Consider the following 13,183-nt stretch of genomic DNA (forward strand, 5'->3'; position numbering starts at 1 on the left):
ATGGCATCCGGTCCCATCACTTCATGGGAAATAGATGGGGAAACAGTGGAAACAGTGTCAGACTTTATTTTTCTGGGCTCCAAAATCACTGGAGATGGTGAGTGCAGCCATGAAATTAAAAGACGCTTACTCCTTGGAAGAAAAGTTATGACCAACCTAGATAGCATATTCAAAAGCAGAGACATTACTTTGCCAACAAAGGTCCATCTAGTCAAGGCTATGGTTTTTCCTGTGGTCATGTATGGATGTGAGAGTTGGACTGTGAAGAAGGCTGAGCACTGAAGAATTGATGCTTTTGAACTGTGGTGTTGGAGAAGACTCTTGACAGTCCCTTGGACTGCAAGGAGATCCAGCCAGTCTATTCTGAAGGTGATCAGCCCTGGGATTTCTTTGGAAGGAATGATGCTAAATAAAGCTGAAACTCCAGTACTTTGGCCACCTCATGTGAAGAGTTGACTCACTGGAAAAGACTCTGATGCTGGGAGGGATTGGGCGCAGGAGGAGAAGGGGACGACAGAGGATGAGATGGCTGGATGGCATCACTGACTCGATGGACGTGAGTCTGAGTGAACTCCGGGAGTTGGTGTTGGACAGGGAGGCCTGGCGTGCTGCGATTCATAGGGTCGCAAAGAGTCGGACACGACTGAGCGACAGAACTGAACTGAACCTTCCCCATCTGTAAAAAGGGAATTGATGATTTGAACACGGTTGTTACTAGGAGTCCATGAGATAACAGGAAGGACCCTAGCATGCTGTCCGCATATCGTCGGGGCTTGGTGACTTAGGATAAGGGAGGAAATACTGTGCTGAGTGCTGGGTGGGGAAGAAGAGATCGCGAGACCCATGGAAAAGGCGAGTTCCACTGCGCAGGTGCACGCAAAAGTGGTCAGGGTGCTCACTCCCCGGGCTCCTGTGTAGTTCCGGGGGCCTGTTTGCCGTTCCTGGGGCGGCCGGCCGTCGCCGAGCTGACGTCATCGGCGTGCGCTGCCACGTCTGCTCAGCTCCGCGGTAATGGAGGCTGAGGATGAGTGCTGACGGGGCTGGCCTCTGCTTGTAGCTTTGGCTCTGGCTCTGACTCTGGTACTGACTCAGGGTCTGGGTCTGGCAGCCCGAAGCCGGGACACCTTTTCTCGACTCTCCGGGAGGGGACAACCCACAGACAAGCAACTGGTTTGCAGCGCCTCAACGTGGGCAGGGAGTTCTGTTGCTTGGGGTCTAGCTGGAAAACCGCCGCCTCCTCCCAGGGATCCCGCCCCGCTGGCCTGGCCTCCTCCATGCGTGAGTATATCCGAGCTGCCGCGCTGTCCGATTGTCCCGGGCCTGCTTCGGCCCTCCAGGTTGCGCGGCGGGGACCGCTTTGTCGTCCCCTCATAGAGGCCAGTCTGTTGAAGTTTGTGTTCTCTCGCTGCCCACCTTCCACCACCCCATCCCCTCGCCTTCTTCCGTCCCAATTTTTTGCTCTACACTTTTCTTTTCCTTTGCTCGTCAATTGAGCAAGGACCAGCTGACCTTACATCCAATGGTTTGAATGCTTTGTCTCACTTGACGTTTGTTAGTCTGCAGCCGAGAGCTGTTAGGAATAGGGAACAGAATATCTGCTGTAACGTTTTGAAAACCAGGGTTTTTCCATGGTGTCATTCTTCAGTTTTTAAGTTGTATTGTTCAGGAAGCAGATTTCTTGGTATTCATATTGACAGAACCATAATTTTTCCATAGATTAATGAAGGCACAGTTTCTTTTTATTGAGGGTCTTTATGTATTACTTTTAATCCTGCAGTTTCGGTAATTTCTAAACGATTTTACATCAGTTTTTCTGGAGTGGTCATCCCCTTGATCTCTTTACAGTATTTTCACTCTAACATATGGAGATAGCACTTGAACAGGTTTACTTTTAAAGAGTTAAAGGACCTTCTGATGTACTTCAACCCATCTTTGTCAGTTCTGACAACTGCCTCTGTAGGACAAGGAGTGCTTTTTTGTGTGATGAGGAAACAGACTCAGATGTTAAATGCCTCAGAGTCAGATAACAAATGATACAGCTGATCTCAGAATCTAGATCCCCTGATAACAAAACCTAACATTTTGGACAGTGCTGATTCTCTTGTATTTCAAGGGGCTTACTGTCTGTATTGAAACTGTATATATTCAGTGTTTCTTGTAAACTGATGGTAAAATCTTTCATGTAGAAGAAGTCTACTGATGAAAGACACAAATGTGACTTCCCTAATGCTGAACAAAGCTTAGGACTTAGGCTTCTGACCCACTGTAGTCTTGAGTAGTCCTTTCATTAGAATGAAGTCAGCGATAGACATTGGGAGCATTCTTTTACAAGGTCTGCTTACTCAGTTTTTCTGGTTGTTTTGTTACATTGCTACTTTAAAGATAGCAAACTGATATTTAAATGTCTCTTTTTGTTCAGCGTTGAAACAGGCTGACAACCATTAACCTGGGTTGCAACTATAGGTGGCACTGGAAGCAGATTGGTTCCCGGACATGCCCGGTGGAAGGAGGGGCCCTAGTCGGCAGCAGCTAAGCCGTTCAGCTTTACCTTCTTTACAGACTTTGGTTGGAGGGGGCTGTGGCAATGGAACAGGCCTGAGGAACAGGTAAAGAAGAAATAAGACAATTTGTAATATTCTGTGATTAGTAAGGCTGATACAGAAGTCATCATACTATTCAGATATTTGCTTATCAGGATTATTTTTTAACACTGAAGTAGAAACCCTGACCCTAAAAACTGGAAGCTGAGTATTTCAGAATACTTTGGAGGTAGAAAGTTGTGATGCCCACAAAATAAAAAAAGGCTGATTCATACTTACGGCCAATAATCCAAATTCTAGTTGTCACCTTTTATTTAGCTATTAAAAGAAGGTAGAAGTGAATTACAGTTCAAGATGAACGTGATGGTTTACTTTCTAGGGTTCTTTTTCAAGAAGGGCAAATTAAAGCTATTGGTTAACATGAGATTCTAAAATTGTCATATCCCATCAGGGGTCTTAATAATTACTTTGTTCAAAAAGTTGAAATGAATAAACTTATCAGCTCTAGCCTAAACATCTTAAGATTTGTGTTATATTGCATGAGAATAAAGAATTTGATTTTCTTAATGGAAATTTATCTCTGTTCCTAATTTTCAAAAATTAGAATGAATTATTTTTTAAATTATCCTGAATAATTTATCAGGAGGTTTGATCATGTCGCAGTAGAAAGAGATGGTTTTTACTAGATTGTTTGGTCAAGATAATTTTTTTTTTTCCTATTTCCTATCTGAATAGTGTTTTCTCTGGCCTGGATTCTAATGTTCACAGCTAGCAGTTGGTACTACTCTTGTCTTTTTAGGCTCTCCTGATGTTATTTGTTTACCTCTTTCTTTCTGACCTTCCACCCCAAGCTCTACTCAGTCTTCAGAGTCAGTTCTGATCTTGTCATTTCAGTGGGGCTCTCCCTGAAGTTCCAGTTTGAAGGGATTTTTCCAGTCTCTGATTCTCATTAATTTTCAATCCAAATTTTGTATCTACATATGTAGACAGAGTACTTGTAATTTATTCTAGAGTAATACTTTTACTCTCCTGTTCTTGTGGATTTCCTCATTTTAAAAATGATAATACTTTCTGTTTCATAAATACTTTCTGCTTGGAAATAAATGAAGTAGTAAATTGCAGTAACTTTTAAAAACTTTACTCTGAATTTTCCAAAATTTCTACAAATAACACATTTTTTTTTAAAATGAAGAAAAATTTAAAAATGAGGATATGTGAAAATGCTCTTAAGGAAAGGTGCTCTCAACATAGAGGTTGAGATGAAGCATGTTTCCTATTTGAAGTTCATGGCTTAATTTTACTAATATATACTGACTACTTATTTAGTGATTCAGTGCTTTCAAATTGCCATAGAAAATTATAGCTGGGCCTATCTTGGCTTTCAAGGTTTTTGTTATGATTGCCTTGATTCTCATTTAACATACATTTCTTTAGCAATTAATTGGAATGGTGGGGAGAAGGACTTATTTTTCAACAGATTAGAATAAAGTGAAAAATAACAATTGCTCAGGGTTTGAAGTCACTGAAACTGTTACTGAGGGATTATGTTGTGACATTTTTACCTAAAGGGGTTATTTTGGAAGAAGACAGTTCTGTGTTTCTTTTTCTTTTTTCCCCGTGATTTTATGTATTTATTATTTTTAATTGAAGGATAGTTGCTTTATAGAATTTTGTTGTTTTCTTCCAAATATCAACATAAATCAGCCATAGGTATACATGTGTCCCCTCTCTTTTGAACCTCTCTCCCACTCCCTCCCTGTCCCACCCCTCTAGGTTGATACAGAGCCCCTGTTTGAGTTCCCTGAGTCACAAAGCAAATTCCCATTGGCTATCTGTTTTACAGATGGTAATGTAAGTTTCCATGTTACTCTCCCATACATCTTACCCTCTCCTTCCTCCCTCTTGCTCCCCATGTCCATAAGTCTGTTCTCTGTTTCTCATTGCTGCCCTGCAAATAAATTCATTGGTACTATCTTTCTAGATTCCATATAAATGCATTTATATATCATATTTATCTTTCTCTTTCTGATTTAGTGTGTTTGTTTCTCGATGGGAAAGCAGCAGCCTGGAATAGGTTGTTTTATAAGACATGGGGAAAGGGTATAAAAAGTGTGGCTAAAACCAGTGTTAAATTGCCTAGAATATAGTTTTAGGAGGTGTGTTTCTAAAGAAAAGCAATGTCCACATGTGGAGAACTCATTTCTAGAGTGTCTGTATTGAGGAGAGAAATAAGTAATTGCTTGAGTTTTGGATGATGTATGTGATTCTGCAAAACAGAGATCAGCTGAAAAGAAAACATTTGCCTCGGTTAGATGTTTGTGACTTGTTTGGTGAAATTAAACTTGAGAATGTCAAAGAGCTAGTTTGGGGACACAATCAAAATTGGAATCCATCCTGTCCTGCTTTCCACCTGTGGGGAGCAGGAATTTGTTCTTGGGACTATGCTAGATGATTGCCTTCTAAAGAAGGAGAATATACTGTGAACGCCTGAGTTTTCTAGAGAGCTTTTACTTGAGTCTTACTTGAGAAGGACTAAGAGTGGTTTTGTTTTGTTCTTGCATACTTAGTTAATATCACCTGAGCATGTTCAAATGGTCACTGCTTTCTCTGTCCCTTTTAGTTCTTTTTTATTCCTTTAAATTTTTCTTGACTTATCCATTTTCTTACCTAAAATCTGCTGCTTGCTAGCTCCATAAAGGCTAGTCTTAGGTCTGCTGTGTTAACTCTTTCCTGCGTACAAGGACAAAACAGAGTTCAGCATAATTCATATTATTTGCACAGACAGTTTAGGGACAGTAAGCCACTCTTATTATTTAGAGAAACTTTTGTGTCAGTGGAGGAAACTGTTTACCAGTCAAGTTCCCAGATGCCAGCCTCGTAGCCAGTCCTTTCTACAAATTGTTACGCTGAACATCTGCTTTCCTCTCGAGTCTGGAATTTTGATAGTGCTAGCTAAAGAGTGTTTATGAGGTGAGGCTGGCCTTCAGTAAAAATGCTGCTTGCTTAGTAGTGAACCTCCCTGGTAGAGGGACTTTACACATGTTGTCATAACTAGTTGCTAAACTAATTAAGGGCATTCCGTATGACTCCATTGAGAAACCCTTGTAAGTTTGCACCTGGTTTCCTCAAGACTTTGCTTGTTACCTTTTCCATCTGCTGGTTTTGATTTGTATCCTTCTGCTGTTACAAATTGTAGCTGTGAACACAACTACATGCCCCTTCCCCTGAGTCCTCCTAGCAGATCATCAGCTTAGGCATGATTGTTGGGACTGCAGCCCTGTTTCAAAGAGAATATTCAGTGTTAGCATTGAGAAAATTTTTTTAAAGAGAATCTTTTCCAACCCTTGTATTATAGATGAAGAGAATGAGGCTTAGGGATGTCAAGTTATTGTCTCAAAAACCACAAATGGGGGACTTCCCTAGTGGTCCAGTGGTTAAAAATCTGCCTTCCAAAGCAGAGGACATGGGTTCGATCCCTGGTCAGGGAACTGAGATCCCATGTACCCCAGGGCAACTAAGCACGCACACTTCAACAAAGACCCAGCATAGCCAAAAACAAACAAACAAAAACAACAAAAAACCCACAACTGGTTAAGGGGAAATCTGGGACTGGAACTCTCCCACATTGTATCTCAAACCTTTGTGTCACTTTGCTTTTCTTGAATCTATTTTATATTCTTTCAGAGGAACAATGCTTTTAACTTTTCTTAAGTGATTTCTCTCTAAAGTTTCTCAAATTTTTCTGTAATTAATTTTCTGAGATGTATTGACTAAGTCTGTTTATTTTAGCTCTTTTTTGTTTGTTTTTGGTTTTAAAATGCTTTGATCATATATCCCCTCAAATTTTCAATGTATGAAAATACTTTCCTCTTTCCCTCTGATGTTCTGGATCACTTTATTTGATGTTTGTCTTTCTGTCTCTTGGCTTGAAGTATAATAGCCAAGGTTGTATAGGATATCACAAATACAGATCTTTAAGAAAAAGTTTTTTTAACTGACAAAGCAAAAGACTTTATTGGGAAGGGGCACCCAGGTGGAGAGCAGCAAGGTAAGGAAAGCCTGGAGAACTGCTCTGCCACGTGGCTTGCAGTCTCAGGTGTTACGGGTAATAGGGTTAGCTTTCCAAGTTGTCTCTGGCCAGTCACCTTGCTTTGCCCATACTTGGTCTGACTCAGGGTACTTCCTGGTGGCACACTCCATCTTTCAGCCAAGATGGATTCTAGCATGAAGGTTTCTGGGAGGTTAGAGGACATATTATGGGCTGGCATCTCCTTCCTCCTTTCGGCCCTTCCCAAATTCTTCCAGTTGGTTTTCAGCAGCAGCATCATTTTCCTTATTGGGATTTCCTGTTATGAGACAACTCATGCAAGCAGTTATTATTATGCCAAGGTGGGTGGTTTTGGTCAATGGTTCCCTAACATCTTGATTTCTGATTACAAGTGGCTTACTGCCCAGCAGGGGAGAGAATATGTCAGTGTTAAATGATAAATGTGATAAGGGAACTGGGGACCAAATTTTAATGGGCATTCAGACGAGTGGCACTTCTCCAAATAGAGGGGAGAAGGATTGAGTGAATCCTTTTTTTAAAAAAATTCTATTGGAGAGTAGTTGATTTACAACGTTGTGTTAATTTCTGCTATACAGCAAAGTGAATCAGTTATATATACACATATATCCACTCCATAACCATATAGATCGTTATAGAGTATTGAGTAGAGTTTCCAGTGGTGTACAGTTGGTCCTTATTAGTTATTTCTTTTATAAATAGTAGTGTGTATATGTCAATCCTAATTTCCCAGTTCATCCCTCCCCTCCACTTCCCCCTGATAACCATAAGTTTGTTTTCTACATCTGTGGTTTTATTTCTCTTTTGTAAATAAGTTCATTTATAGCTTTTTTAAGATTTCACATATAAGCTCTCTGTCATACAATACTTGTCTTTCTCTGTCTGACTTAATGACTATGATGATCTCTGGGTCTGTTCATGTTGTTGCAAATAGCATTATTTCATTTTCTGTTTTTGTGGCTGAGGAATATCCCATGGTATTTATGTACTACATCTTCTTTATCCATTCCTCTGTTGATGGGCATTTAATTGCTTCCATGTCTTGGCTGTTGTAAATGGTGCTGCACTGAACAGTGGGATGCTTGTGTCTTTTTGGATTATGGTTTTCTCTGGATGTATGTCCTGGAGTGGGATTGCTGGATCATATGGTAGTTTCACACATATAGATCTTTTGTGCTTTGTTTTGAATATTTTTCTTGAAGCCCAGAGTGTTAATAACTTTGTTAACGGCAGAAGCACATTAGTCTGCTTTATTTAGGAAAATTCTATGAAAACCATTTTAACTTTTAAATCATAACAAATAGTTTAGCATATACTTTTGACTGAAGAGGAATAGGAAATTTTATTTGTTCTAGAGAATATTTAGCTTGTTCTAGAGTAGAGACTCCTCAGAATTTTTTTCCCATATTTTGTGATTAAATGGAGTGAGGCAATAGAATGGTTGTTGGCATTATTTCTTTCCATTCAAGTCCACCAACTTGAACAACTCCAGAGAGAATCTTTCATGTCCTATTCTTTATGTGTAACACTTCCTGGAGTTGCGTAGTGCTGTGGCCCAGCTCCCAGAACAGATCAGAGGGCACTGGTGTATTAATGATTAATTTATGATTGAGCAGATGAAGTTTTGAGACCTACTGGTAGATCACAACCCAGTCCTTGGTAAGCTTGCTCTATTGCAATGTACTCTGAGATTGAGGGGAAGAAACTTTAAAAATTTTTCCAACCCTCACCCATCCCTGTTCTTCCCTTCTAGATCACTTCCCTTCTAGTTTCTGCCATGATATTCTTAACTATTCAGAATGGTTCAGAATGAGCAGAGTTTATATTCCCATGAGTCACTTTAAGTGCTGTCAGTGTCACATACTAATGCTAGAATTCTGTATTTGGAAATTTTAGAGTAGAATGGTAACAATAATTATTCCCTCTTGAGAATCTTCTTTGGAAATAGCCAAATGAAGCCTCTTTTCCTTGTTCTATTAACATCATAGAACCTTAGATCTCTTACTGTTCACAGGCATACAAATAATGGGAAATTTTATTCTTTAGCCTTATCTTATCATTTTAGATAGTCCAGCTAGTTGTGACCTGTAAGAGAGCGTAAAAGAATAAGATAGGAATTAAAATTTCTACATTTTAATCTGTGTTTTGAGAGAGCTCCCTCTTTTTCATGACTGTATTGGTTTACTGTCTTCTCAACCTAAAGGTATATAATTACAGTGAACTAGGAGAAGTACTGTCTCTGTCCTTAAGATTATGATGATAGACAAAAAGATGTACACAAAAAGCTACACAACAGTATGAAAAAATTATGTAACAATTTTTGAAAATTGAACAATTGAAAAGTGCAATAAAGGCATTGTTTAGGTGTAATAGTGGCACGGAGGAGAGATGAATTGATTTTGATAGAGTCAGAGTAATCTTTTAGAGGTTTTGTTTGATTATTTAAAAAGTCTCGAATTTTCTCTAAAAATGTATATGTGAAGGGTTAAGGAAGGTGGTTTTAGAGGACATTGCTGGTAAAAGGAATATTGTGTACAAAGCATATATATATATATATATATATTCACAGATAGCAAATAGCATGGGTAGTGTTTAGGGTGCATGTGGAGGAGTGATAAGAGATGAAACTAGTTTGTTAAGCAGAGAGCCTTATAGGAATAAACATTTTTGGGTGTTATGCTACCAGCAGTAGAGAGCATTGAAGAGTTTTAGGCAAGAGAGTATACTATCAGAATTTCACTTTAGAAAGATGTTTAAAGGCAGGTTGGAGGATTTGGTGAAAATAGACTTGAATTTAGAGGGATTACGACAGTTCAGTTCAGTTCAGTCCAGTCGTGTCCGACTCTTTGCGACCCCATGAATCGCAGCACGCCAGGCCTCCCTGTCCATCACCAGCTCCCGGAGTTCACTCAGACTCAACGTCCATCGAGTCAGTGATGCCATCCAGCCATCTCATCCTCTGTCGTCCCCTTCTCCTCCTGCCCCCAATCCCTCCCAGCATCCGAGTCTTTTCCAATGAGTCAACTCTTCACATGAGGTGGCCAAAGTACTGGAGTTTCAGCTTTAGCATCATTCCTTCCAAAGAAATCCCAGGGCTGATCTCCTTCAGAATGGACTGGTTGGATCTCCTTGCAGTCCAAGGGACTGTCAAGAGTCTTCTCCAACACCACAGTTCAAAAGCATCAATTCTTCGGCGCTCAGCTTTCTTCACAGTCCAACTCTCACATCCATACATGACCACTGGAAAAACCATAGCCTTGACTAGACGGACCTTTGTTGGCAAAATAATGTCTCTGCTTTTGAATATGCTATCTAGGTTGGTCATAACTTTCCTCCCAAGGAGTAAGCGTCTTTTAATTTCATGGCTGCAGTCACCATCTCCAGTGATTTTGGAACCCCCCCCCCAAAAAAAAATAAATAAAGTCTGACACTGTTTCCACTGTTTCCCCATCCATTTCCTTTGAAGTGATGGGACCAGATGCCGTTACTACAGTAGTTCAGATGAAAAATGGCAACTCCTTGAACTAAGGCTATGGGTTCAGAGAGGAGAGTGCAATTTGGAAAAAGATTTATGAAGTGGAGTATATATGATTTAGAGAGTGATTTAGAGAAGATTCCTAATATGACTCCCAGGTTTCTGGTTTGGGCAGCTAACTGCGTGGGCCATAGACTATGATCAGGACTTTAGGAAGAGAAACACAGAGATGTCCAGTAGACAGCTTGATGACGTGGATCTAAAATGCAGCAGTGAGCTTTATGGAGAGAAATTTTCGTTTTCAGCATGTAGGAGATAGTGGAAGCCATGACCACGTATTACATGACTGAGAGAGTGTTGTAGAGGGAAAAGAGAAGAGCGAAAGGTCCCAGAGTAGAGTCTTGAGGAAGACCAACAGTTAAAAGTACAGGTGACTAAGGAAGCAGGACTCCTTTGTGCTCTTTGACACTGAAAGGTATCACCATTTGATTTAACTATAGTTTTCTCTTCTCAGGAATGGTAGTGCTATTGGCCTTCCGGTCCCACCTATCACAGCCTTAATCACCCCAGGTCCTGTTCGTCATTGCCAAATTCCTGATTTGCCTGTGGATGGAAGCCTGCTCTTTGAATTTCTCTTTTTCATCTACTTGCTGGTTGCTCTGTTCATTCAGTACATCAACATCTATAAAACAGTGTGGTGGTATCCATATAATCATCCTGCCTCTTGTACTTCATTGGTAAGTCTTAGTAGGCCTCTAAGTTCTTCATGTTACTTAGCCAAGAAACTAGTTGGAAAACTTTCATGTAGAAATTATTTTTCTTGGAATAAAATGTTTTTATATTAAAATGCAGATTACTTTCAGAACGTAATATCATAAAATTGTTAAATATCTGGCTTTGGTCCATAACCAGAGATAGGAAAAAAATATAAAGAAAATGTGGAAAACATTTAAGTAATTTATTAAAACAGTATCATAAAAAGGTTTTGATGTTTAGCTTTCTCTACATCTAAAGTGGATGTGATCTGTCCCTGATTAGCAGAAAGAGAAAAGAACATGGGGAAACATAAAGGAGAGTGTTTTCATTTAGACCAGGTTCATATCATTTTGACATGTATCTGCTCCTAACTGTAAGAGAAGCTGGACAATATAGCCCCTTAGCTGAGTTCATCATTAACCATGGATGAAATTGGGTTCCGTTATAAAAGTAAACTAGAGGCAAGAACTAGCTATCTCTGCTGAAGTACATCAAAATATATTGTAGGTTTCTACTGCTCTCTTTCCAGTTTTTAGGAACACTGTGGTAATATTCCAGTTCAGGGTAGTCAGGTGACCTGGTAAGTAAGTGGTTGGCAATGGAAGATTTGGATGGATTATAGAGATGTGCTCTAGGAGAAAGACTATTGTCCTGGTAGCTTATATTGTCTGAGACTTCTAAATGATTAGAAAATCTCCCTGGTCTGGTGAACATAGGAAATGTGGACCAAAATATTCAAGACTATATGAGAAGGGAATAAACAATTTTATTTTAAATATTTGTATCACTTGGTTGCTCCTAAAATTAACCGTTAAGAATTTTCTTTCCATATTGATCATCTCTCGGCTTAATACCAGGTGAAGAAAAGTTTAGTTTCTTTATTTTAAGAATTATAATGATTTAGTGTCAAATAATTGCTTTTTTAAAAATAGGGTTTTGTTTTCTACCTGGATTATGAGTTTATTGAGTATAGGAACCCTACTTCATTCATCCTTCTTTGGCCATGGTGTTACAGAATGAGAAGGTTGGATTAGATGATCTTAAGGCTTCTTCCACTATGTAGTTCTATAATCTAAATACCTGTATTGTAACAGTGACATTGGCAGATACTTATTAATATATTTACTGTGCTATTTGCATAGTTTATTATTATTATTATATAGTGTATTATTATCTCATTTATTCCTTCTAAAAACAAGTAGGTATTACTCTATGATTCCCATTTTATAAGTGAGAAATATGAGACCTAGAGATTATGAAACTGGCTTAAAATCACATGTGATCAAGTGAATACTCAAATCCAGACCTATCTGCTATGCTCTACTCCCTGTATTTATTCTTAATTTACTCCATGAGTACTGTTGGTTAGTTCATTATACTGTTTCCACTTTGACATCCTGTGGAAACTTGTCGCTTACTGAATTTTCAGGTTAATCACAGAACTCTTCCCCGTCAACTTCTGACAACTTCCCAGTCAATTTCTGACAAGAGTTCTTGTAAAAGTCCGTTACAAATGTTGCCTTGAAATGAAGGGAGCCAGTGCTCCTGTTATAATTGGGAAGCTGCTGACTCTAGAATTATGCTTACTTTGCTGTGACTCATACCACCAAAAGTGGGTGCCTTTTACCCTGCCCCTCTCCCCACTTCACTCAGTTTATGTGGTGCCTTGTGGCTGGCAGATATTAAATCTAGTAAGTTCAGTTACAAGAAAGTTTGGGCATGTAGTTTTTAGCTTTCCAGTCTCTACAGTAGAGGAAGGCACACTTAAAGGAGAGTGTCATGTGAGCTGGCTAACTTATCTGTCACATATGATCCTTGATCACACAAAGCTTAAAATTTAACTGTGGAACTATAAGTAGCATATGTAGAATAGCAAATAAGAGTTAGCTCATGAATCTGGGGCCTGCATCAGTGAACTGTTAAAGATGAATGGGCTGCCAGAGATCTGATTCCTTGACTGGGACGCTCACCATGGGATTTACATTTCAGCTAGTGATTTGTCTCTTTTAAGCTTTCTTCCATTAGGCATGCCTGACTCAGACGCTTGTCAGATTTACATGTTAGGTTTTCCTTTTTCCTTTTCAAGATCTTAGTAATTATCAGAAAGAAAATGTGGGCACCTGAATATGTAAAATATCATTCTAACTATCAAACAATTATATGAGTTAGTCTTAACCCTAAGAAAAATACAAGCTAGTAGTAATATAGGAAATTATTCAGAATATTCAGGAGTGGAGTGCTCTGATTAATCAAATATTCTGGTTTATAAAGGTTAACCAAATGTAAATTACTATTTTTCAATGATTTAGAATATAAATGTGTTTAACAATGAAATACCTTAGGCAC

General features: G+C 39.2%; 1 protein-coding gene across 12 annotated transcripts in view; it reads left to right on the plus strand.

The window, feature by feature from the left end:
- Positions 1 to 995: 995 nt before the first annotated feature.
- The window catches only part of TMEM39A (transmembrane protein 39A), a 29,061-nt gene continuing 16,873 nt past the window's right edge, over positions 996 to 13,183 (plus strand). For 6 of the 12 annotated variants that reach the window (XR_015165076.1, XR_015165086.1, XM_086404573.1 and 3 more), the window contains exons 1-3: positions 996 to 1,278; positions 2,420 to 2,606; positions 10,596 to 10,818. Coding sequence is in view for 4 of the 12 variants with exons in the window: in XM_086404573.1 (XP_086260699.1) it covers positions 2,494 to 2,606; positions 10,596 to 10,818 (336 nt within the window). In the remaining 8 variants the exon portion in view is untranslated. Of the gene's footprint in view, positions 1,279 to 2,419; positions 2,607 to 10,581; positions 10,819 to 13,183 lie in introns of those variants that run through there. The other 6 variants (XM_086404617.1, XM_086404655.1, XM_086404645.1 and 3 more) reach the window with 5 other exon arrangements.

The sequence above is a fragment of the Bos grunniens genome, chromosome 1, assembly GCF_055505025.1.
Source record: "Bos grunniens cultivar Pamir isolate PY7600 chromosome 1, Bosgru_T2T1.0, whole genome shotgun sequence".
Taxonomy (NCBI): Eukaryota; Metazoa; Chordata; class Mammalia; order Artiodactyla; family Bovidae; genus Bos; species Bos grunniens.